General features: G+C 42.3%; 1 protein-coding gene across 7 annotated transcripts in view; it reads left to right on the forward strand.

Moving 5' to 3' along the window:
- The window catches only part of LOC135323431 (zinc finger protein 608), an 86,399-nt gene that overhangs the window by 32,760 nt on the left and 27,029 nt on the right, over positions 1–26,610 (forward strand). For all 7 annotated transcript variants that reach the window (XM_064500947.1, XM_064500949.1, XM_064500950.1 and 4 more), the window contains exon 3: positions 6,364–6,619. In XM_064500947.1, the coding sequence (XP_064357017.1) occupies positions 6,364–6,619 (256 nt within the window). The remainder of the gene's footprint in view (positions 1–6,363; positions 6,620–26,610) is intronic.

Here is a 26,610-nt window from a genome sequence, read left to right on the forward strand (position 1 = left end):
TTCTTGACTTGGAATACTGTGAATCTGTCTAGACAGGACAGGGATCTTGAGGGAATTTCAGGGCTTGTTTATTCTGTTTTAAAGCTCAGCAAAGGGTCAGGCAGTGACTGACATAAAAGTTTGGAAGTGCGAATTGAGGAATTGACTATGAGAAACCAAGTTTCAATGGAGAAAGGTGCTCTAGAGACTTTCAAGCAGAGTTATCTCAATCAATATGATTTTCCTGGGCTGAGATAGGAGAAATGTCTTTACTAGAAATTTGCAGGTGGTAATCTGGGCATCTTCCCAGGCCTCTGCCAAACGTTAGAGTTGACATACAGTTTTTCACAGATGCAGCCTTTGGCAGAAGGATATCGCTGGCAGCTGTCAAATGCTAATCTTTCCCATACTAAAATGGGTGAATGGCTCTGGGAAATCCCAAGCATTTGAGCTAGGATTGCTAGCTAGGATAGAAGATATAAGGGAGAACAAGGAATTCTCCGTGCCTGCAGTTCTTCTTGTTTTTCGTTGATCTCCCTTGAAAGTCCATGTTTGGAATAGTTTAGCACCATTATATCTGCATTAGACCCTACTGAAAGATTTGAGTTCTCGTTATGATCATCGTTGTATGTTATTATTGTCCTAGAAAGCATTATCGTTACCCCATCTGTGGAACCGCTGCTGATAGAGTTGCACAGTGTCTGAGGAGGTCTGGAAATCTGTATGTGGAAGGAATATGTAATTACCAACAGCACGGGTGTTGGCAGAACTGTGTTTGCTGGTTGCACAGTTGATTGGAGTGGCATAGAAGATCTTGAATACAAGGGGGAAATTTTTCCCTCTTCCTTGCAGTAAAAGGTTAATAGTACTGCAAGAGTTCAGGTTTTGTTTTGCAGTGTCTTTTTGTTTGCTTTTTTATTTTTTTTAACTACTTGGTTGAAGCAGAAAGGTTCATTTTAAGAGTAGGAAATACTTGAAATCTCCAAGTAGATGCTACTTGTATTAGTCAGTTGAACATAATTACATCTCAGGTTTCTTGTCCATGCTACAGAATTTGGAAAGCATATTTTTTGGATTACTCTTAGGCATAGGATCTTAAGTCTAAAATGTGGATGAAATTTAGGCAGTCTGAATCTCCTTCATTGTTCCTTCACATTCAAACTCTTGTGATCCTCAGTTCAATTGACCATAATAACTAACCTCCTTAGTTCCTCTGACTTTTCCATATGTTGAATATAAGACTTGTAGATTTGCCTTTCTGGTGATCAAAATTCTTTTCTACAGCCAAGTCATGTAATGTTTCTTTTCTATTTTCCAGACATGGCAGTAATCTATTCCCCCCCCCCCCCCATTAATTTGTTGTAGAAAGTTTGTTCATCTAAATGTCTTTATTAAATAATAAATGTCTTGTAATAAACAAATTGTATTGAGAAAATGACCAAAGATTTCAAGGATATAATTAAAACCTTCTCATCTGAAAATGGATAGTTTTTTTTAAACATCAGTTCTGTTAAGTATGGTGGCAAAATGCACCTGAGTGGCTTCTTGGGTGAGCTTAGATGCAAAAAATCCTGAATTGAGTTTAAATTGAGATTTTTCAGATGAAGGAGAGATTCTTCATAGGGGCCATTTTTATTACATGGTAGAATATGGGTGGATAGCTTCATTTTGTATAAATTCTTTGTGGGGCAAGGTTCGCTGAGAAAAGAGGCATCTTTTCTTGGATCAGTGAGATGGCTGGAGAAACAGACAGACTTTCAAGCACACAGGCGTTTTTTCCGTGTTACATTCTCCCACGTTTGTTTTCTTCCAAAGTAATTTTATTGATTTCATTAGCAGTACTTCTGGTTTGTGGTGCCATGAATGAGATTGGAATGAGGTCTTCTGGGGTCCTTGTTGCTTTAGAAGTGCGTGAAGGCAGGACGGGCATACTTTATGCAAAAACAAGTCAATCTCCCTTTTACCCTAAAATCTTGGTAAAGGAATTTGGAGAAAAGCAGCACTTCCATGCAGAGATGGATTCCTTTATTTCCTGCTTTTCGTTTCGGGTATAGTGATTCTGTGAAGTATTACTGTGTAAATCTAAGGAACTTGTTGATGCCGGTTTCAAGGCTGGAGGTTTCTCATTCCTTTTGGTCTTACATTGGCGTCTTCCTTAAGGAAGGGCTTAGTTTTGCAAAGGGTCAGGTTTTTGTTTTTAGGTATATCCCATAATAGGTCTGGGATCTCCTTCTTTCTGCATTCTTTCTACAGACATTCCTGCTGGCAGTGCTTATTTTTCTCAATTTAAAAAGCAGGGCTCTTGTGGAAGGGGCTATCCCAAGCTTTGAACCTGCTCCTCTGCCTTGGTCTGAGCTGTGTGATGGTACATGGATTAAATGGTGTATGGCATGTGCATGTCAAAATCATGTGCTGGGTGATGCTGCAGGAGCGTATGACCTTGTCAGGTCTTAGTCTGGTAGCTCTGTCTCCTCTCCTTCAGAGATCACTGCCAAAGGAATATTTTCATTAATAAGGCGGAACTACATATATTTTTATAGTTATACACCTGCTTGCACACTTTGATGGTTCACATCACATTGCTGGGCAGTTTGGGAGCTATTAGTTTTTTAGTTTGTATTTTGTGATTTATGACAAAAACATTTCACACTTCAGATACACACCCTCAGAAAGTTTTCAAAGTTAAAATGAATGAAATACCTATATGCAGAATACATCCATTTGGTAATATGATCAAAAGCCATCTATTTAAGTATCTGGGAAAAAATAGGTTATTTTGAGTAAAATGATAAAACTAATCCCCCATGGTCAGATTAGTACCATAGCAAATTAAGGTCATGGGGGTTTCTGGGTTACCACTCTTCTTTCATTCCCTGGGGTTTTCTGTGGGAGTAGATTAGAGGCTCTGTCCCATAAAGACTTAAGGCTCTTCTATGCTTGCAAGAAGGGAACTGGGCTATGGCTGATTGTGGTAGTATGATGCTGGGCTTTCTGACCTAGGATGTCCGCTCAAATATGTGTCCCTTCTGCCATGAGCTGCCGTCAGCTCCACCAGATCCTCCTGGTTGTCAGGAAATCGCTTACAAAGGACACAAAATGTTAATTTTCAAACACATTTTTAGGAGGTTACATTGCATCAAGAAGATGAGCTTTCATGAGAAGAACTTAATTTGAGTGTGTAAATTAAAGTGCCCGAGTAACTGCAGGAAATCCCTGTTTATTAGAAAGATTTGCCTCTTCCTGGTTGGGGCGATGTGTCTTCTCTCTTCTGTACCCTCTCCTGCCTGCAGACCAGCATCATGCAGCCACCACAACGTCTCTGTGCCCTGTCCAGAGCGAGGAGGGCTCCGTGGAGCGTTTTCTGTCCCTTGGTCGTGATTTCTGCTGCCGGGAGCCATCGCTGCCTGATGCCTTCGAAGCCTCGGTGGTGGGGCGCTGCCACGGGTAACGCTCCCACCTTGTAGCCTTTGGTACTAATCAGCTCTCGAAAGCCCTTGAAATGGGGTGAATGAAGAAAATATCGCTTGAATACTTCCGTTGGGTTGGGAGCCCTTCCATTATGGGCATTAAGAGAGTATCTGTGTAAACAACCTTACTCTGGTTTAGCTTGTCGTCCTCCTATTGGAATCTCTGGCGTGATAAATAGCCAGGCTACCGCTCGGCGTGCACCAGCACCTGGCAATAATCATGCAAAAATAACAGTGAGAAACTGCAGAGCGTCTGTTCTTGACATTAACTTTCCTCAGTTTGACAGACTGCCACCACCAGATGTTTAGACTTATGTGCCTTTTTTCCGCTGGAGATGGCCGCCTTCCTGCCTCTCTCGGGGCTGCTAATCGCTTACATCAGTGCCCTCCGGCGGGTTCGGGAGCGCGGCCGTGTCACTCCAGTATCACGAAGAGCCACTGCTTCGCTCTGCCGATGGCCTGGTTGTCCGACAAGATAGGATAGTTTTAAAACAGGGGAAGGTGGAGCGATATTTAAGCTCTGCAGATTTATTCTCACGAGGAAGGTCATACTTGCACAACGACTGTGGACGTCAGGGCCGGTAAACGTCCACCTACTTGGTGACCGAACCTTAGTGGTCTGGTCTGACAGCGTAATGGCCCCTTTTGCTGCAATAGCTGCTTTTTTGGCCTTGTCTGCTCCAAGTGATTTTAGTGGAAAACATGAACTTTCATGAGCAAGTCAAAATAAACCAGAACTAAGTACAAGTATTCATAAAAACGAACTTAGCAGGGGACACTGTCAGATCTGGGCTTTCTTCTTTGGCCCCCCCTCCCTGTTTATAATACTTGGAAAACGGAAGACAACATCTGCCAGTTTCGTCTACAGTCATGTAAAACATTCGCCCTTCCGGTATGATAAGGGCAAACGTTTGGTGTGTTGCCCCTGGCTTTGGGACGAGTGTGTTTTATGGCAGAGCGCTGGGTACTGGCAGCTTTTGCCCAGGTTTCCAAAGCCGCGTGCAAGCTTTGAGGCAGGCCGTTCCTTCAGCCTTGCTCCATTTGCAGAAGTAGGCAGCCTTGCTTTTGGAGCGCCGGGGCTCCATTTCGCTGCCCGTTCTCTCCTCTGCCTGGAGGTGAAATACGCGGAGAGCGACTCAGAGCTCTGCCGGAGTACGTATTGCCTCCGCTGTCCTGGCAGGGCTCTGCTCGGGGCCACCCCTCGGCCCCCACCAGCCAGCAGTATCAGTAAGAATCTGATTATGGCTCCTCTTCATTACCGTTCTAGTGTAATCAATATCAGAATCCAGGCTTGTTATTATTATTATTATTATTTTAGTATTTGCTTATGGCCATGTAGGACAAAAAATAAATGATCATACAGAACTTTATATATATATAAAAATACATATATTTAGCATCCTTGGGCTTGGGTGCGCGATTCAGAAGGGCTGGTTCTCAGTTTGTATGGATGATGCTTCAAGAAAAAGAATGAAAAGGGATCCACAGCTGGAAGGGCCATTTGCTATTTTAAGGAAGTTCTTTACGATTTTAGATTTCCATCTCATTTTCTCATTAGGAAAAGCGGCCACATGATTAAGTGATCTGATCTGTGTTACAAAAAGTACAGGACACAAGGATATGCCCTTCAGTCCTTTCCTCTTTCTGCGTATTTGCCAACTGTGCTTTAAAAGAAAGCAAAATTAACTCTGAGCCACACTGAGAAGCGCTTAAACAAACCCTAGATCGCAATGTGCTGTGAGACAGCTTGTCTTTCCTGTTGGCCCTTCTTACAGGGGCCCAGGATGAAAAGCTACATAGACTTGAAGGTGTTTCATCATCTATCTGAAAGCAGGTAATGCTGTTTTTTTAAACCCTTGGACTGAAGAAGGAATTCTTGGTGTGAAACCTATGATCCAGTGGGCCAAACAAACATGAGTTTTGGTATGTAACAAATGGAGGGAGGATTCCCCAAGTGGCAGGGACAAGCAGGTGTGCTGAGGATCACCAACTACTTAAGTGGGCGCACTCATGTCCTCATTTAACATTCCTCATTTAATCTCTCATGCGACGAAGGACCTTATGGCCACAGTAAAATACTGAGCACCTTGAGGACCAAACCCGTATACAGCAAATCTCTTCCTGGGGGTATTGGAAGCCATGCAAGACCAGTAACTTTTTCAATTCATACATAGATCCTGTGGCTATGTGAACTGTCTGTGTACAGGCCGCTTGCCTGGCGAGTTGTGTTCTTCCATGTACACGTTTTGGGAATTCGTAGAAACAAGATGGATTGGATAGACTCTTGTAAAAGTCCTCAGCTGTTATTTCAAGTAGAAAGATGTAAATGTTATCTGTAAGCTGTTAGGTGGGTGATCCTAATGTATTTTAAATGACTGGATGACAAGAGATTATGTTTGATGGCATATGGATATTAGAATTGTTCCAAGTGCTATTTTTTCTGTGATGCACAGGAAACAAAATGGCGTTTATATGTCTTTGTACTGTCTTTCTAAATGTTTTTCTTTAAATAGAAAATGCAGTTCCCAGTTTGCAAAATTAATTTCCATTCACAAATCAGTCTCTGTCAGCACCAAGAAAAAAGTGGCGTTAATCCTTTTTTTAAAATTTTTATTATTATTTCATGCTAGCAGTCTATGACAACAGGGAATAGTCTTGTAGCAACTTAGCAATTTGACTTGTTTAGCATGATAGTTTTTTTGTGCTTAATTTTTCATGTGCAGCATTTGGGCTGATGCTAAAAAAAAAAAAAAATTAGATGAGCTCATAAGACTGAAATCACCCATGATAACCAAATCCCTACATACACAAATGCAGTCTAAGCAAACTGGGTTTTCTTTTGTTTGTTTTGGGTTGTTGTTTTTTTTTTTTTTTAATCTCACAGCACCATTATAGTAAGTTTGTCTGTTGTTTTCAGGTTGATCCCCTGTTTACAGTGCCTGCACCTCCACCTCCGATTTCCAGCAGTATCACACCTCAGATTCTGCCTTCCTACTTTTCCCCATCTTCATCCAATATTGCAGCACCAGTCGAGCAGCTTTTGGTACGGACTCGTTCAGTGGGTGTAAATACTTGCGAGGTTGGAGTAGTAACAGAACCCGAATGCCTTGGACCCTGTGAGCCTGGGACCAGCGTGAACTTGGAAGGAATTGTGTGGCATGAAACTGAAGAAGGTAAATTGTTTTTTCATTAGGCTTGTCTATTAGATATGTTAACGAGGAGACTGTGCTCTGTCTGCCTGGACGCTAACTGGGGCCTCGCTAGTCTGTTGGGATGCCGTTGTGTACGATGGCAGTCGCAGCTTTATAGCTAAGCTGGTGAGCTTTTTATTTTATAAAACCCAACAATTTTTAATTTAAACAGTCAGATTTTCCAAATGACCTACAAGGTAACTCCAATTCGAAATAGATTTGTTTTCTAATGCTATATTGAGAAAAGCATATTAAGAAATAGCTAGCAGGATAGCATAAGTATGCTAAGCAGCAGGATCTTCGTTAAATATACAACATGAGGGGAATATAAGGATGGGAGTGGCTATGTGAAGAGGTTAGGTGAAAGCGTGCAAAGCTGAGTAATTTTGGAACTCAGATCTTATGATCAAAACTGTCACCATTACACAAGAATAGAGGCCCCAGAGCCCTCTTAAAGACTGTATTTGATGTTGTGATTATTTTGTTTGCATTCTGGTTGCTCGAAACATGTTTTAAGAGGAAAACATGCGCGTTCAAAGAGAAATGCTCCATCTGGTGAAGAAGTGCTAGCTAAACCAGAGCGATTTCTTGAGTATCCCTGGGCGGTGTCTGGCCAAGGAGGCGCGCTGGGGAGCTTTGGGGGAGGCTCCACGGCGATTGGCTGCAATTGAGAACAAAGTCAGTAGAAAGAGGATTATGCTCTGATATGCAGATTTTTCCATTCTGGTTTTCAAAAGCTCATTATTAAAATACCAGCTTTCTCTTGTTAATGCTAAAAATACTGCATGTGTACTCTAAGCTCCTGCAATTTTTGGTTTAATAGCGGTGTATTTCTCCAGTTACAGCTGCTCGAGAGTCCTCCTGTAATTGTTTTCTCTTGTTTGTATTGAGGAGTATTTAATTTGCAGTGGTCTACCTTCCTCAGCCGTGAAAACAAGGTTATTTACGAAAGGACATAATGAAAGAATACAGCCGTGCTTTGCTTCACGATAAATCCTGACATCCTTCAGACATATGCACAGTGGCATTTGGTCCTTTCCAGTGATATATAAGACCTCACCAAAGTGCTCTACACTGTCCTCGCAAAAATCAATATAGAGAGTCAGATTTACTTGCTTTTATATGCTCTCATCCATCCATCTTTCTCTCTGTCTATGTCTACAGCAGATTCATAAGGTAGATTGATCCTTTTAGATTGTTTTTAAAGCACAGTATAAATTCTGTTTTAAAATATCCCTGCAGAGATGACTGCCCTTAGCAGCTCCAATCTTCCTTGACTGGCCTGTATTAACCAGTGCTGGAATGTGTGGGTGTTAACTGTGGTGACATGAAAGAGCAGTAGCTGTTAATAGTGTTATTCTTGCTGAATAAACTAAACTTCTGACCCCCACTGAATTTAAGAAGCCTGCCTTGTTAAAGGTTTGGCACCAGAAATGAAGTATTTAAAGAAGTGCATTCTGGCCGGGATGACATTCCATTTAACATTTTCTCAGCACTCTACTGGTTTAAAAGCTCATGTTATTTAATGGAAATTAACTCCCTTAACCTTTTCCCACTTTGTCTAAAACAATTTTCTGAAACAACCGAGGGTGCAATGAAGACGGGTTTGAGTGAAATGGTTTTGAATGTGCCTGTTTTCACCGGTTCACAAACAGTGTGGAGTGACACTACAGGTGTGAGTGGCTACAGTAATAGACAAAATGGGATTTTAAAATACCACTCTGGTGATATAGGTAGAGTGCAGATTGTTTAAAAGACTGAAGATAATAGGTATGATTTTCTCTCAAGAAATTTTACCATTTGAGACCTGCTTTACTGAAGAAAATGTCATTACTTTTACTCTGTTTTCCCCCCAAACCAGTGTTCTCAGTTCACTCTGTGTTATTAAAAAATGACTTCCTAATGATCAGCTTTGCATTTTAATTCTGTTTTGACGTTTGGGGCACACATGCATGTATATATTTAGCTGTTTTCAAATTTCCTGATATGTTCATGAAAGCAGCTATATAGCAGCTTGCATGAAGCCATGTCTGCCAAATTTTAGAAAGCAGGGTGCAGATGGGTCTTTTATTTACCTTTAACAGAAGGATGATTATCAGATTCGCATTTTCTCCGGTTATGATTTTGACTTTAATTAGGCCAGAACATGACCTTTGCTAAACTGGTGTAAATCCAGAATACTCTAACTGAAATCATTGTAATTGGTGAGATCCAAAACCATCTTGTTGTGCATAATGTCCGACTGAAATACGAGTCTCTTTTGTGCTGCCCATATGTTTCGTTCATATCCACCCCCCTCCACTGCTCTCCAAGGCCTAATAAAACACACATGCAAACTGACATCTGTCTCTACATCTGATGGCTTTTTTAAGGTAAAACAGTTCTAAGAAGCCAAGGTGCAAGAATTGCTGACCTTGGCCTGTGTTTTGCGATATTTGAATGCTTTAGCCTTTCTGTAAGAGGAATCGTGAGGCAATTAGGATATGCTGGGAGGATGTCTGCGCACCCTATAGCATATGGGAACGATGAGCCCCATGTGCGTGCTGGGCAGCCTTCACGCGCTGCCGTAGCTAGCAACGGGAGTGCAAATACAGCAAGGATGTGGCCATCAGAGTTATAATGAGAACAGTGCAGTCAGCAGAGGAAGATGAAGTCAGATAGTTTATGTAGACCTCATTACTAAATCTAATCCATGCTCTCTGGAAGAGAAGGTGTGTGCTTGGGAATTCGTGGTGTGAAGGTTATCAGCATCTGAAATAAGTGGTTTTCTTTTAGGAGTGTTAAACAGGTTGTCACGTTCTGCTGCATTTGTTCTTCAAGGTCACAAGAAGGATGGTGTTTGGTTTTGTTATTCATGTTTTTAAGATAATCAGTCCAAAGGAGAAAAAAAAAATAAAAGCAAGCATTGGTTTTCAGACAAAATTGTGGCTGATCAAAGACAGCGTTACTACTACAGCTCTTTTCATTTATCCCATGCCAGTCTGTGCAGCTGATTTGATCAGTGGATTTAATAAATGAGACCGTTTTTCCCGGAGTGTTTCAATCTTAAGATGTGTAGAGGGAAGCTGGCATCTGAAGTCTGTCACATTTTATTATGGGGCTTTGTAACTAACCATGGCTGTGGTTTTACTAATATAATTGACTGAGAAGGCTGGTTATCACGTGGGCATTTCTCAGTTGCACTGCTCACAGTTGTATACTGCTTAATTTTCACATGCGTGCGCAGTAGGCATTTTCTTCTGTGTAACATCCTTGTTTGGCTATGACTTGGTGTGTATTCAAAGTGGTGTTAATGGGTGGCGGGGGGAAACGAGGAAACTGGTTGAGGCTACCTTGCAGTATTGGAATGAGAAATAGTTTATCGGCAAGTCAACCTGAAAGCTGGCAGCTGATGTGGATATTTGATACCATAAACTACTCTTCAGTAACAGTAAAAATCCATTACATCAAGCAGCTTGGTAGCGTTGCTGGAGCGGGCTTTTTGTTCATTTGGTTCTTCTCATGCTCTGTTTTCTCTGGGAAACAACTGCTAAAAGTCTGTATTTCTATATTGAGAAGTAAGGTTAATCTAGAATCAGGTACTTACTAAACGATGTAATTATCTTCTGGGAAAGCAGCTCTGAAGAGAGCAGTAATTGTTTCTTACCGCCTAGAGGAAATAAAAATGACCCAGAAAAAGGGGAAACCACCAACCAACTTTCTAAATTGCTTAGAGCTTGGTTTTTCTGTTTTGTTTTGCTTCTCACACTCGGTTGCCCGGGGTCAAGTCCTGCTTTTGGTGCCGCATCTAGGAGCGGAGTCAGCTTGCAGTGGTGAGGAGCGCTTGTTCTGCTGATGTCTTGTTTGCTTGAAGACGGCGGAGGAGACAGCCATCCGTCACCTCGCCGCCTTTGTGTGCAGAGCAAGCTGTCAGCGCGCCACGCTCGGCTTCTCACGTTGCTGCGCTGACGTCCTTCCTCTTTGTGCAGTTTGGGTACAACTTGCCGTTGTTGTTTGGCCATAAATAATGGAGAAATGAATTGTATTTTTTAAAGAGTTCTCTTGTCAGCGTTAGCGCATTGGCTTTTTAACTCAAGGCTGGTTGTCAGATGTGAGAACTAGGAATCTGGGGATTGCTGTAATTTTATTTTGGATCTTGGAAATCTGATGGGATCAGCGCTGGGGTTTTCCAGATGGGTACTGTCATCAGTTCTGACACCGTTTTGCAGAAATTTCCGGTAGAAAGGAGAAGACATAATTTACACGGAGGCGTGCTGATACCTGTCGTGGATGGGTTTCCCCACCTGCCACGTTTGTATTTTGTATGCATAGACCTTGTTTTGAAAACATACCTATTGCACAGAACTGAGCTTGATTCCTCTCCGCTTTTTACTATGCAGTGTTAGTTTTGCAAAAAGTGTTTTAAAAGAATACAGTTGGTTTGAAATCTCGTTAGTGCTATATGTGTTTGTACATGTGTGTATAAGCAAGGGTGTGTACGAGTGTATAGAATTAAAAGCATCAGAAGTAGTCGGACTGCCGCTGATTCCCCTTAGCATTTTTTGTGGTTTAACAACCACATTTTCCTACTTTCACAAATACAAAGGCATGATGAAACAATGAACTTGTAATGTTGAAAGCACTGTCAAATGCATAAGTAGACAAATGCAGAAATTAGAGAAAATTGTTTTTGTTTTTCTAATCTCTTTTATCAAAGAACCTTACAATAAACCATAGAAATTCAGACAAACACGATTAAATCAACACTGTCTTCTTAAGTTCAGGCAAGGTTTATGGAGAGAGGTAATACGCTTTATTAAACCAAGTGATACAGCTGAAAGAACAGATAAGCTTTCAAGCTCAGCGCACTTAGTTTCTCTCCTTTCTGAGTGATGGAGAGCATTAACTTGCTGCACACAGGCAGCAGCAGTCTGGTATTCTTTCCCATATCCAGCACAGAGCTGTAAAGGCAGTGGGGATTTTATGGGAGAGAAGCACTGAAGAAGCTCAGAAATGAGGCTTCCTTACATCCGTGGTCGAGGGAAGTGTTTCACGGAGGCGGTGGCTTTTTTGGCCGGCTACCTTAAGAGAACACCTGAAATTCAGCTCTCTTCTACTCATGTGAGTCATCTGCTGACCCGCATGAACATCCGCCAGTATCAAAATGCAGTCTGTGCAGAAGAAGTCTAGACATGTGTGTTTTCTATTTTTAAATGTTTTGTTCTTCCTCTTTCTGCTGTTTAAGATAGCGGACCCAGTGAGTTAAGGGACTCACGGAAGCCTGCGGTACCCAATTCTTCATAGCCCTCAACTGTCTCATTTTATTTCCCAGGGTGTTTTGAGTCTGACCCCTAGTCTGTGTCACACAGAAGCCCGTAGCAAAGCAGAAACGGGCTCCGTCTCTCAGTGGGGAGGCAGGCTTGCGTGGAAACCTGCGCTGTGCCCTTACGGCAGCTCTGCCTCCTTTACAAAAGGAGTTTGGGAGGTTGTACTTCTGGACGTAAACAGTGTCCGCAAAAAGTTTAAGAGATTAGTGTTACAGGATTTGGACCAGGAGAGGGATTTGGCAGTCAGTTTGTTGAGGTTTTGTAAGTGGGGCCTTTCTGGTGACTTCACCAGTATGCCCAACTTTATCTGATCAGTGTACGTGCTTGCTTAGGGATACAGAATCTGTATCCCTTGTCCTGTAACTGGCTCCTGCAGTGCTCATTGCACATTCCTCCGAAACGTTCAGTGCTGCCCGCCCTTAGAGGCAAGCTTGTGGGGCTGGGGGGACTGCTTGGTCTGAGCCAGCATGGCAGGAATCTCCTCCTGACATATTTTACAGCTACGACACAGCTGTAGCAAAATGTTTGTGCTCAGAGAACGGAAAAGGGAACCGTTTTTGACCCAGCCAAGTAACTGTTCTGCATGTAGCCTTCAGTTTCCAAATTGCACTGCTACTTGTTCTCTATTTGATACTGTTTTCATCTAAAATAACTGAAGCAAATAGTAATTTTAAAGGCAAGCCCCTGTGCATCAACAGAATCCCCTTAAAGTGGTTTTAAGCCATTGGGACTGACTCTTATGACCCAGGTACATGGTTGAGTTGATGTGGCTTTAATGAGTTGCCATGAATCAGCTGAGCTACGGTAACCAAACCTTTGCAGGCTCTTAGCGCACAGCAAACAATAGATAAATCACGTCTGTACAAACCTTCTTAGTGAAGGAGAAACGTGAAATAGATCCTGGGTGTTCCCTGCTGGCAGAGTTATATGTCAGAGGGGGATATTTTGACCTCTTCCAATTGAATTTTGATTCTTTAACAAAGCGCTCCTTTTTCCAGAAATGTTCAGTTAGTCATTCCTTTTAGCACTAATTTCAGTTTGAGGTTATTTGTCTAGGTATCACAGAGTACTGAAGATCTGTAACAGGAAAAACTTGAAAAAAGTGAGGAAAAAAACAGAACCACTGCCACTTTCCAGGCTTTTTATATGTAAGCAGAGAAGTGAAGTTGGTTCGTCCCCTCTCCCATTCCTTCCCAACACTGTCACTTCAGGTCAGCAGATTTTTTTTAGGACTGTACAGACTCTTGAAAGAAAAACACCTAGGAAAGGTGCGTAAAGATGCTGTTGTTATGTTAAATGCTAAATTTGATTTTTAAATGTCAGCTTTCTTCCCCAAACATATACGCGCCGTAGCGCTCGTCCTATGACTTTGCTTATTGCCTGGCTGTGCGTGGAGGAAGGCGTAATTTGTTTATCACCTAGTGCCGGTCGTGTTGCTTCAGCCTTATGGATGCAGATGTAATGCTAAGTAGAGCGTAGCCACAGCTGAGTGACCTAACTGACCAAGATTATCCAAGGTATCTATTTAGCCAGGGCAGGAACAGCCAGCTTGTCTGAGGGGAACTGGCAAATGCCACTGTTTACAGCTCTCTGAGAAGACGGAGCGCGACTTATCTTGGTATAACCCAAGGCAGAGAGTGAAAAACCTTAACACGTTCCAGACAGTGCGTACATAAAAAGCTGTATCTTGCCAGACTGCTGCGGAGGAAGACTCCCTGCACTGCTTATACATACATAGAAAATTATCCCTTTTGCAAACAAGCGTATGGGGGCAGGGAGGGTGCACAGAAAAAGGAAGGCGGATAATTGAGATTGGAAACATTGGCTTGGAGCTATTTGAACATGAAACTGAGCCTGCTCAAGCAGTGAGGTTATGAACACTGAAGGAGCTGCTTTAAGAAAAGCAACAGTTTTGAGCATTTACTGCTCAAAAGCAAAATCACAATAGCCGCAGATTGCTTAGAAGTGAGACCATTCCAGTATAAAACGCTTGCAACATGTGGTGCTCGGGTTTGTAGATAGCGAGGGGGAGGAGGGATGCCTGTTAATGAAGAAAGTGTGTATGCGTGCAAGTGGTTTCTTACTGAATAAATACCACGGGAGGAAGGAATGAAAACCCAGTAGAAATGCTGTGTCTAACTGATGTGACTCAAGGAGTAACCCACTTATTTGAAGATGTTCTCACAGTCACTCCATGACAATTTTGTATATCGTCTAACTGGTTAGGACAAGCTGTGGTCTTCTAGTTTGTTATGCTCATAAGTTTTGCCTATGTTGTACAGTGTGGTGCATGAGGGGCTCTCTCTGTTGCTGGACTGCACATTTTCACTAATACAGATTAATAGCAGCTTAATAAGAAGGGTGGGGGTTTTTTTTGGCCTTCTGGGTTGCATAGCAAAAATCTGCTTTTGGTATTGGGACTGACAAGCCTGTATAAGACCAATGTCTGGCTTAATATCCAGCTTTTCATATTTTGGAATTGATGGGAACTTGCATTTCTTCACCCCGAGGGCATATTCCTAATTCATTCAAATTGTTAGTGACGTGGTAGTAACTAGCTACTAGTCTGGAACTACGGGTGACAAGAGGCAATCCCAAAAGCACGAGGAAAACCTCTGTTTAAAAATTTTGAACAGTGAAGGTTTCTTTGGCCTTTAGGGTAACTAAAAGATTACAGGTTATATTTTTGTTCTAAAAGAGGGAGAGAGGAAAGGTAGAGGTCGAGGGTGAAAACAAAGAGTATCAAAAAGGAAAAGCTCAAGGGGTATAGCTTTCTTGATTTAGACTGAAAAACTAGGTCTAGTTTTATTAAAGTTAGTGTTGCAATGGAAGCCCCAATCAAGGTTCATCAATTCCCAAACCCCATCAGATTTGTGGGAAGAAATAACATCTGGGGGGAAAAAAGGCCCATTTTAGAGCACTTTGTTTTAATTCTGTGTTTTAAAGGAGTATCAACTAAGACAGAAACATTTATATTTACATCAGCATTAATGCTTGTTTGTATTTTCTTGCTGCAAAGTTAAATCTTGAAGAATTTTTACATGGATATAGCTATAGAAATAAAAGGTTATAGAATTCATTTTTAAAGACAGAATTGATTATCCTTGTTAAAGGTTTAATTGGAAAAATAATTTAAGAAAATCCTTCTTTTCCCCATCATCTGAGGCTACAGATTTTTTTTGGTGGATGTCCGTTACTTGTTAAATAGTCCCTTATTTGGGAAGGTTACTCGGGCTTTGCTTTACCTGATATTTTACTGTATTTAAGAGATTTTATTGGGAGGGTGGGGGGGCTATTTCTATATGGCCATAGCAGCTAGGTCAAGCCGTTTGGTTTTCTCAGGTAACTCAACCAATAACATAAAGATGTCCTTTAATAAAATGGAGCTGAAGTTAAGTGTCAGTAGATGGCAATTCCATCATGGTCCTTCGCACTGTGGAGAAACGTTTTCAAGCAGAGGCGGTTCCAGATAAATCTTCAATTAATCTAGAGGTGTTTTTTTCCCACAATCACTTTAAAACTGCCTTTAAGTAAGTTGAAAGAATTAATTATGTTTTACTGCCTGTTTACTTTCCCCTACAGTGATTGAACCTAAACTTCCTAACCTTGCATTCACATAGAGTTGGCTTTTGTGGATCTTTAAAGCCTGCGGCTGTGTGACCCCCCTCTAATTGGGAGATTTTAGAAATAGAAAGAGGAGTCTCAGGTTTCACTGAAGGAGCTGTTTTCCTTAGAGAAGAGGTAAGCTGATATCAACTTTCAGAAGAGTGTCACTTCTAATGTCTGTTATGGATTAAAAAAAAAAAAAGTTTACTTTCAGCTTATTCTCTGCAATCTTGTTAAAGTCATGAAAATTATGGCTGTACGTTCTGGGATTTCTGAAAAAGTTTTGCAATGAATTACTATTTGCTTCCTGAGAAGTTTTGCTAAAGCCATTACTGGTGGCAGTGAAGCCAATAAAAGTTTCCCATTATCTGCATCTAAGCCAGGTTCAGGCAGAAGGACCCCTGGCTATCAGGAGACTTGGCTCAGCTTCAGAGTAAGAACTATCACTGGCTACAGGAATTAAAAGCTATAAAAAAAAGAGAAGGAGGGAACAAATGTGGGGTTGGAACAATTCCCAGGTAGAGACCTGTATTTAGAGATGATACAACCTGCTGTAAGGTCAGTGGAAGCTCCTGATGCTCATTACTTTGGAAAATCGGATTATTGTTGTATGGATTCTAAATGGCAGACCGGCATTTCAGCATCGTCCCTATGCACTTCAGAAAGTCTTTCCTTTTTCCATTGTTGTGTAAAGGAAAGAAAACCTCTTACATGGTAGTCTTGTAAAAATTAAGAATTTAATATTTATTAGCACATCAGAGGGCCTCTGTGACTCTCAGGTGGCTTTATAGTTTAGCCCCTGGACGGTAGCTTCTTCTGAACTTTCTCAGCTTGGCCAGGTTTGTGCAAACCCTGACCGGGCCCTGTTTCCTCAAGAGCCGAGAGCTAGCTAAGAGGGGAGTGAAGCATCTTGCTTTTGAAACACAGTGACACCGTGGTTTGTTTTGAATTAAACTGGCTAGTCAGCGTTTGTTAGAAACAGAACTAGCGGGGACCACGTTCTGGCGGGGAAGGCAGCAGCGATGTCCTTGCGAGTGCTGGTGCAAGCGCCAGACACCTCTGCAGCGCTTCCGACCTCTGCCGAGGCAGTCTCACAGCCCGAGGCGCTCATCTAACAACAGGCACTTTCTTCCAGTGTAGCTCTTTTGCATATTTTCCGCCACAGACCTTAGTGTCTTACTTGGGAGTTTTCTCCTGGGTTTTCTGTGTCCCCCCAAAACTGCTCACACTGGTTTCTTTGAATTGTCCCTTTTCCTGGGCATGCAGTTCTGCAGCCCTCACTCTCTGCTTGGTTGCAGTGAGATGCACGCTTCAAGCGGCTGACCGGGGAAGCTGTAGGCGCCCACACAGCTAAATCGCATTTTGATCAGCGGTACACTTTTTCTGCTAACCCCTTCATATTCACCATAGGAATGAAGCTGTGCAGCATGTTAGTTATTTGTTTCATGATACCAGACTGGAGGTTTTTCCACAAGAATTGACAGGCAGTTTCTCTTTCACATAAAGATTAAAGGTGGCACAGAGATTGGGATTTACCCACTGAAGGTGCGTTTCTATGAAACAAGAACCAGAAAACAAAGTCAGTTTCTTTACTCTTATCTTCATTCTGCCCAAGGAAGTGGCATATTAGATGGGTTAAAAAAAGTGGGGAGCTAGAGGGGTGAGAGTAAATCCATGCTTGGTTTTGCTCCAGGGTTGGAGGGGTGATTGGGTTACAAGCTGTTCTGTTGGGCTAGACAAGAAAGTGACAGGAAATAAGTTAGAGACGATGTTTTTGTATCCCTCCAGCGTTATCTTGGAGGAGCACAGTCAGTGATGCGGTTGTGCAAAGCGACCTCCATTTGGACAGCCAGCTTGATGCAGGCAAAGCTGCTAATTTGTTTTCAGCTTCAAGGAGATTTAGAGACTTTGGATCCTTGGCAGTAGCACACAATGTAGTTGTTTCCCTTCTCCTTAATCTTCAGCCTCGTTGCATTGGCTTAGTGTAGCTAGGAGAGGCTGGAATGTTTGCCGAATTAGTGCCCCGGAGAGCTGCTCTGGCAAGGCCGGAGAAGTTGCTCAGGGACTCTGCTGACTCTCCCGTTCGCACTGAGAGTACTCGCTGGGCTTTGTGCGATTAGATCGAGGCACAGAAAGGAAAACAAATTGGTGGGTACGAAGAGTGGGTGACAGAATTAATGCTCTTACACTGGCAACGTTACTCAGTTATTAGGGGCTCTCTGTAAGTAACAGCTTTGCTTTCATCTATTTTCTGTCTCTCTCTCTTCCACAAAACTAATTTTATAGCCCTACAATTTTTAAATACTTTAAGAAACCTATCTGTATACCAGGAGATTTGTTTGCATTCCTATTATTCCCTTATTCACAGTTTGGCAGTGTTTATGGAAAGCAACCATTTACATTTTTAGAATCGGTGCCATTAACATACCACTAGTTATAATCCTAGCTCAAGTCACCAAAAATGCAGTCTTCAGAAAAGGGATATAGCATATCATGGAGCAATTAAATTATTTAGTCAATGCAGTGGTTAAGCTTAGGTCAGCTTTGAAGGGTAAATTTCATTGCTGGGATACATTCTTGGCTATGAATGAATGCATGAATAATCTTTCTTTGAACCTTAAGATGCACAATAGACACAATAACTCTTGAGTTGAACTTTGCAGGCAGAGCGGGCTGATTTATAGGCAGCTGTTGAAAGTGCTTTTAGTCAAATTATATTTTAATCTGTGAAGTAGAAACCTGTAGTATATTAATTACTGTATACCACTGCAGTGGTAGACAGACAAAAGCTGTGCAAGTCTTTACTACGGGTTTTTAGTTTATAGATTAAAAGAAAAAGTAATGATTTTGACATGGTACGCTGCCATAAACTGAGAATCACTTGTCAGGGCTCCAGCAGACAAATAGCTGAAGGCGTTATCGACCTCAACTGCTCGGCCTATTCATCTGCGGAGGTTACCTCCCATTTAGCAGAGGCAGAAGGAGGGATGCTGTGTGCTCCCCAGCGCCAGCGCATTCACCAAGCGGCATGAGCCAGCATCAGTTCGGTGTTACGTTAACGCTGTGGATGGTGGTGACCCAGGACCTGGCACCCGCTTGTTTCTGCTGTCCCTGCTCCGAGGGCCGGAGCCTCCGGCAAAGGGTTGGGGCAGACGGACGGGAGGGGTGGCATCAGCCACTGCGTCAAGAGTTGGCCGAGCTCACCTGCTGGAGGGCTCGGCTTGCAAGAGGGCAAGAGGGGAGAGGTCTGGTTCCTGAGCAGCCATGGCGCCTTGGCCCAGTGCCTTGTTAGCACGGGGGAAGGGAGCTCTTCTTTTCCCGATACCCCTTGCTGAGCTGCACTGCCTACCTTGTGGGGGGCTAGGAGGTCTCTCGACTGTCGTCAGGCGTTCTGTGCGATTAAAGTCCTGTTGCGGAATTGGTTTTTTTGGTTTTTTTTTTGTTTTTTTTAAGGAGTCCTTCTGAGAATTAGTTGCAGAAGAAGCAATTTGCTTTTATTTTCTGATAGTTAACAGGCCAAGCAGATGGGAGAGCAGACCTGGAGTGGTTTGGCTGGCTGGCTGCCACCCTTCTATGAATTTTGATTTGTATGGATATGTAACAGTTTTATTTTTTCCCTTTTTGGAAATGTATGCCTGTAAGTCTTGGGGAAATTAATGGTTGGTTTCCTGTGAAATCTGCACTTGTAAAACAACGGCTGTAGCAATGTGCCGTGCAGGCCCTGCGTTGTGTCAATTGGGACGTGTGGCATCAGCAAGCTCCCTAGGCTGTCAGGGGCTACCGCAGCTTTCAAAAGCATCGCTCCTTCACAGCTTTCCGGAGCGAGGCTAAAAAAAGGAGCCAGAAGTTGGAGCTGCAGGTCGGTTCAGGGTTATTGTTTGGCTCTGCCTCTCAAAAGGAACAGTGCTCTCAGTCCGGCCACAGATGAGACTTTTTTTAATGCCATTTGACCTTACGTTGTTTGGACTTTGAGATGAAACGAGGCACTCAAATTGACAAAATCTGCATTAACAACTAAGCGTGATTTGATCACCGTCTGGAGAGCTGCAATTTGGCGTTGCCCACGGAGAAGGGAGAAAAACACAACTTGTATTTTACCCTTGATGCGTCTCCCCCTCACTCCGTTCCTGCTCCCTGCCTCTCCGCACCAGAACAAACTGTAAGAAAAGAGTTACTTAAGCATTTAATAACCATGGTATTGATGATGACATTGCCACTAATTACACGCCAAGAGAGCTACATTTAACAGTAAAAAATGCTAGGGATTTAAGCACATGACTGACAGCCTGGGTCACAGTTCTTTTTTTGTAGCTTTTTCCCTGGAAATTTAAAGAACTTGGATTCTCACTGTTCAGCATTTGAATCTTGGAGATCAAAAGGCCCTTCCTTCAAAGAGTTTCGTGTTGTTATTTAAATGGTAATTGGCTCTATCCTCAGTTTGACTATGAGCATTTTAACTTTAGTAGGTTTGCGATTTTCATTCTTTCCAGTTCCGCGGCTCTAATGGAAGAGGTGATTTGGGGAATGACAAGGATTAATTGCAAATTTGGAAGCCGGTTACTTGTGGCAAGAGTCGATAACTTTGGGGAAGGCACATATGCTAGCTGAGCAACGTGTTCCATAATAAATGATTTTGCTGTTGTAATAGTCTGGCTCTTCTTTACTGGTGACTTGTGTTTCCATATAGCGTGGACTGTGAAGTAAGCATAAACTTTGGGTCTTGCTAAATTATTTGCTGTAACATTTTTGGCTCAATACAGTGCTCTGTGGAGAGAAAAGCCTTGGCCACAGAACTCTGGTCTCCGGGGAGCCAGTGCCTTTAAATGGTAATCGTTGGTGAATGCTTTCTACTGTAATCCTCAGTACTTTCTGGTGTAGAAAAAGTTACGGACCCATGGTGTTTTTAGAAGACAGAGCAGGCATTTTCCTTTAATGCCCATTCACTGCTTGCTGAATTGGACTTCCGCTCCTCTCTCCTGTAAGGTCCATTACCTTCAGCTGCTTGGGTGATGAAGAAAAATGAAAACTGCTGTCCTTGTTACTCAGGAAAGGCTAAAATATTTTTGCCAGCAAATATATCGCTAGCATTAAAGGAAGCAAACTGATCTGGAAGAGCTTTGCAGAGCAAGCTGAGACACGATTGCGTTTCCTGCACTTGGCGGCTTGGTTCTCTTTCTACCGAAAAACAAAAGAGATGAAACAAAAGCCCCTCAGATGTGACTACTGCAAAAATGGCTTAACCGTATTCAGGATGAAGATGTCTTCATGCTAAACATTAAACAAAAACCTTCAGGACTGGCTCAGACGAACCAACACAGGAAGGCTACAATTCTCCAAAGGCAAAAATTCAGTTTGTGCCGGGGAAAGGGGCATCTGAGGACTCTGCGGAGGGGTCTCCCAATTGCTGCTACAGCACCAACAACTGCATTGAGATCCTCCGGTGTTTCCTAATAATCTTAGAGGCATCTTCCCCTTCATGTATTCATTTCCTACTGGCTTTAGCCCACCCAGCAGCGCATCTAACCTGCAGCCTTTTTTTCCCCGCAGTCGCTCTCCTCCCCTCCCCCAAAACCTCAAGCGCATGTGTATTCATGTTTTTGCTTTCTCTTCACGGAGGTATCCAGCTGGGAAAATATAGTGTGTACAATACTCTCTGCCTTCAACTGACATTTCTCATAAATTGCAACAGAAACACTGCTATCAGCAGCTTAATAGCAGGTAGAATACAGCTCTACATATCAAGTCTCAGCAGGATACAGAAACTATGGTTACCAAATTTCCAAGGAGAAAGGGTTGGGAGGGAAAGTTTTTATGTAAGAATAACTGGGGGGGAAAGGAACATTTAAAATGGATTCATTGGAAGCTGCGTTTTTGAAAAAAAGGCATCTAAGGGCTGACTCAGTGGCTTCGGCACTCACTTTTTGCTGAACTGTTATTTTAGAAGACCTCACAAGAGGTTTCTGTTCGAAGCAGTGCAAAAAAGCAGCGCAACAGCCTTTCCGCCTCAGGCCTTAAAAATAACTCCCCGACAAACCACCAAACCCGTTCCTTGAAAAACTTTGTGAAAAATGAGTGCTAGGCTGCCACTCTAATATAAGGTGTTTATAACAGAAAGTCTGGGTCAGCCACAATGCATTTATGCTGGAAATACAGTTTGGTGGAAATAGAGTAGTAAAGAGCATTATGTTCCGAACCACAGGATTAAATTAGTGTCCGTTTTGCCCCCAGCCCTGTTTAGACTCAGATCTTGTCTGAAGAAGTCTAAAGACAACATAGGTTAGAAAAGATACCACCATACTGAAATGCTCAGTGTGAAATTGCATAATCTGAGTTTTATCAATCCCTTTTGCACAGGGCCTGCTATTGAATAACACAGTGAAGATAAATGTAGGTTTGGTTTGGTTTGGTTTTTATTAATCCAGGTGAGATGTGAGGGCCACGGTGTGTCACAAGTTGGTCTGGTCTTAAGAGCCATTCCAGAAAGCACAGGACATCATGGTCTTGAATGAAGGCAAGAAAGACCCAAGTTAGATACTAGAAAAGTATTTCCAACAGCAGGGGTAATGGGGCTGTGGAATAGGTTGTCTGGGAGCTTGCGGAGCCTGCCATTAGGGGAAAGGCTGGGCAAATATCTGTCAGGAAGGACACGGTTGCTGCTTCAGAAGCTGGGGGGATAGCCTGGACAACTTCCTGAGGTCCCCCTCTGCCCTCGGTTTCTGTATGTCTAAAGGAAAGATAGTTATAATGGTTTTTTTTACTTGTCGTACAGGGACTTCGTAGGAAAGCAGGACATGGTGTGTCACCTTTAATGTTTTTAGATTTAAAATTAATCAAACAACATTTTGAGAAATGCTTAAAAATAGCAGTAAAAAGGAAATTATGCTGCCTGAATGAGAGCTGTATACAAATTATAGTAGGCACCTATTAATCAAATGGACCCACGAGAACCGAATATGAAACGGAGAACAGCTCTCCTGTGGACAGCCTGGTAATGAAGAGACCAACTGTTGAATCCATACAGCTCTGGGGAAAAAAAGGAGAGTGTGCAGGTACTCTGACTGGAAAGCTACCCCTGCGCTTGGCTTAAACCTTCATTTTTCATACCAATACCTAGCTAGTAGATATCTCATAAATTTGCAGGAGGCTTCTCCAGTAACCTACCCTTTTCTGTAACATAACCTTTTAGAGTTGTCTTATGAGGAATGGGGGAAGGCGGTGTTGTAAGCGTAGTACAGCATACTGAGATCCAAGAAATGTACCACTGATGCTGAGTGAGGCACATAAATAACACTAATCTTTCATCTGTGAAGATAGCTCTTGGTTTCAATTTGGAAAGTAAATAAGATATACTGCTCTTTTCCTTTAGCTTGTCAAACTATTTCCAATGCAATATTTTTCCAGCAGTAAATATTTATTAGCATTTCTTTGCTTCTTTTGAGGGGTATTGGTTGTACGTTGAGTTTTGCTTGGAGAGAAGAAAAAATTATCTTCAAGGTCTCAAAGATTTGGCCAGGTGTATGTTATTTATGGCATCTGTAAAGCAGCTGGCAGTCAGCCATATGAAAAAAGAATTTCACTCTCAGTCCTTCCATTCATCTCATTCTTTTCTCATTATGTCCTGCTGCCTACCAGGAATAGTATTTAGGATTTTCTGAATTCTCCGTTATTTTCCTTATGAACGACTGAGTGTGACAGAGAAACAGAGTAACAGTGAGCATAACCAAACAATATTATCTTCTGTTCATCATTCATTCGGGTTCTTTCTGCAGTCATTGCTTGCACCATCTTTAAGATCAGAAGACACAACCATAGGTATCGTCAGTTTAAGCAGATGTGTTTACAACCTAACTATCCCATAGGCAGACCTTCACACAAACATCCTTCTTTGCACCTTAGAAAACCCCAAAGGGTTGTGAAATCACTAGTCTTTTTTTCATCTGTCTTTGTGAAACACCTGTCATTTTTGTATCAGGGTACACCTAATGAAGATTTTAAAAAATTGCTTTTTTTCCCCTGATATTTGGTGAAGTTTTAAGTTCTCATATGAGTTTCTGAGTTGGTCTGCCATGTAGTAGTTTGGTCAGAGAGCAGGTTTTAGCCATTTGATTATCTATCAGTGTTTCCTTTCCTCCAGTGAGCAACTGGGTTGCAAATTCATTCTCTAAAGAAAGAGGAACTTTACTCATGGCCAACCAGAGAAAAACCCACACTTTTCTGAAAGTATTTTTTGTAGGTATTTTATTTATCTCCCATTGAGAAGTCCTTGAAGAAAAGGGGTCCTCAGCCAATAACAACCTGGCTTTTGCTTGTTTCTTCTACATCCCTAGACAGGACAGATGAAATAGTGTAGTCTGAAAAAAAAGTTTAAGGCAGTTTTCCCTCGGTGCAGATTCATCTTTTATGGCTGCAGCAGCTGTCATTGTGAATATCTGAACTCTGAAGCAATTTGGAAGGTTCTGTATACAGTGCCTTTGCTTTCAGAAACATAGCCCAAGGTTGACTTAAGTCTCTTTGGAAGCATGCTGTGTGGATTTTCAGGGCTCTAAACTTGTCCAGTGAGGTGTCCTAATTACAGCTAAGATTGTCTTCCATTCAGAGAATAAAGATTTTTTTGGAAGTTTGTTCGCATTTGGCAATTTTTAGAGATGTCATTGAGAATAGTGTTTTCCTTCTCTGTTGCAGAAGGCTAAACTCCTCTTATTTGAGATCCTGCTGCAATAGTTTGGAAGACCCCGTGGAATCACCTAGATGACAAAATTATTTTCTGTCTTTGAAAATCAAGCCTGTTAGTTATGTAGGTAGGACATCCTTTAGAGAGAGAGGCATTCCTTGTTCTACTCGCTAGATTCAGACTGTTTCTGCTGGTCTCCTGTCATCCTCCTGTCCATGGAGGTCTGTAGACAAGAGGGCTCTTTCTAGACAGTTTTCTCGTGTACTTGAAGTAGGTATATTTAACCCCTAAAGAACGACATACCAAAGACAAAAAAATTACTCTGTTCAGATTTGTAAAACAGTGACTGTTGACTGGTGGGACTTAAAAGTGCTTGAGGCAAACTGAGTGGCTGCCATTCTGGATGGAAGCATGTCTGGACTTTCTTGAAGGCTATATACTGAAAGAATTACCTGCAGTCTTTTGGTTTAAGGATGTTTTATTTCCACATTCCAGTTTTTCAAGCTTATCTGCTTCTGGAGATTTGCCTTTTGTCATTAGGCATTTGAAATACTGTGAGTGGTGTCTTTTCCCTAGTCTAAACATGATTAAAGACCATATGAAATCTTTTCAGGAAAATGGAAACTTTTTGGAAGGAATGGTTGCTGAATACATCATTGTTTGAGAAAAACAGGTTGCTTCAAGAGTGTGCTTTTACTTGCAGGACCTTGTCAGAGCGAACAAAATGTCTATGTAAAGAGCCTGTATAAAACCTTTGGTAAATTTTGCAGTGTGGTGAACTAAAATCAAGTTTTGGTGTTTGTTCTCAGACATCTCTAGATGTCATTCACTGGACAGTTTTATGAAGAGAGGAAAAAAAGGGCTTTTCTGGATGAGAGAAGCGAAAAGTAAAGTGAGTTCGCCAAACTGAAGAGAGGTTTGAATGGGTCTGTTTTGGCAACATTTTATCAGAACAGGGAATCTTTGCCCAAGAGTTTTTTTCGTAGCATCCCTTCAGTTGTCGTAATCTTCTGACCCTTCTCACAAATGAAGTGCTAAAGGCAGCAGGCTTCCGCCCACCTACCAATCCTGTGAGCTGGGAGGAGCCCACAAAAAGCTGCGGTGGTGGCTCTCCTTTGGTGCACGCCTCCTCCGGTGTCCCCAAGCCTGCTTCCTTGGAATCTGGCTCAGCTCCCCAGGCAGCTCTCTATCTGCCTGTCCCCGAAAGACTTACTACTAAAGGAGGTGGTTTCTGGTGATTGTGCATAATGCATTGGACTCTGCAAAGAAAAAAGGGATGTCTCAAAAGACGCTATCTGGATCTGCGCTGGCTGTAATACGGTGAAGGGAAAAAGACATTTCATGTTGCCTCTAAAAACATTCTTCATGGGCACTCATGAAAAATCCAGCTTATTCTACTTAGTATTCTGTATCTGTTCTAGGTGCTTTCAGAGCTTCAATATGAGGAATACATCACTCTTGGTTATTAAGTCTGCAGTCCTCCATCTCCACCTTTATTTCTTCAAAAGCAAGATGCCTCCCGTTCCATGCTGTTTTCATTGGTCATTTTAACATTTCTTTCTCAAAATGCCTTTTGTAATAGCTATTCAACCAGAAAAGGAAAAGTCTTCCAGAAGAAAATGTGATTTTTGTACACAAGATCTACTTTTTTTTCTGCTCTAATCTTTACAGCTGGACACGTCTTTTGTTAAGTTCCCAAAACAGGCAGAAAAAATTCCATGTTTTTGTGTCCCTTGACCATTATGCTACATGTATGGTCTGAATTTCTAGTACTCTTTTCTGTCTCTGTCAGAGGCGAGACCCTGAGAGAGAAACCAAGCCAGTTTAATCTAATTACCTAAAATAACATAGCCGAAGGATCATTGGTAGGCGCTGTACGTGCAGTGAAACTGTGAGGAAATGGTGCCACAGCCTCGGCTGCCTTCTGGGTGAGCAGAGAGGCTTGTGCCGAGGAATCGCGAAAGGCAGCCAACTGTCACTCTTCTCACGCCTTCCCGAAGTGTTACAGACTCCTTGTCACGGCATCTGTTGTTACTGCATTTGGTTGTCTACTGTTTAGAGAGGTGGTCCATTAGCGGAAACCCATGGGAGGAGACATACGGAGGTCTGCCCTTTTCCCCATCGGCACCTTTTCCTCTGTCAGTGGTGCCTTCTGCTTTTCCTGATAAGACATCCCGAGTCTGTGTGATTCTGCCCCCTCCCTCCCTTCCTCCAAGCCTCCTCAAATTTGTTGGTGACTATTGCACAGAAAGTATGGAGGGGAGGAAGGGGGAGGAGAGGAAGACAGTATTTTGTTTGCTGATGACTTTTGTGGTTTCAGATGGTCATCTTTACATCTTGTGCCCTGAAACGCAGAGACACCTCTTTATAAGGTGGGTGGGTTAGCAAGT

The sequence above is a fragment of the Dromaius novaehollandiae genome, chromosome W, assembly GCF_036370855.1.
Source record: "Dromaius novaehollandiae isolate bDroNov1 chromosome W, bDroNov1.hap1, whole genome shotgun sequence".
NCBI lineage: Eukaryota > Metazoa > Chordata > Aves > Casuariiformes > Dromaiidae > Dromaius > Dromaius novaehollandiae.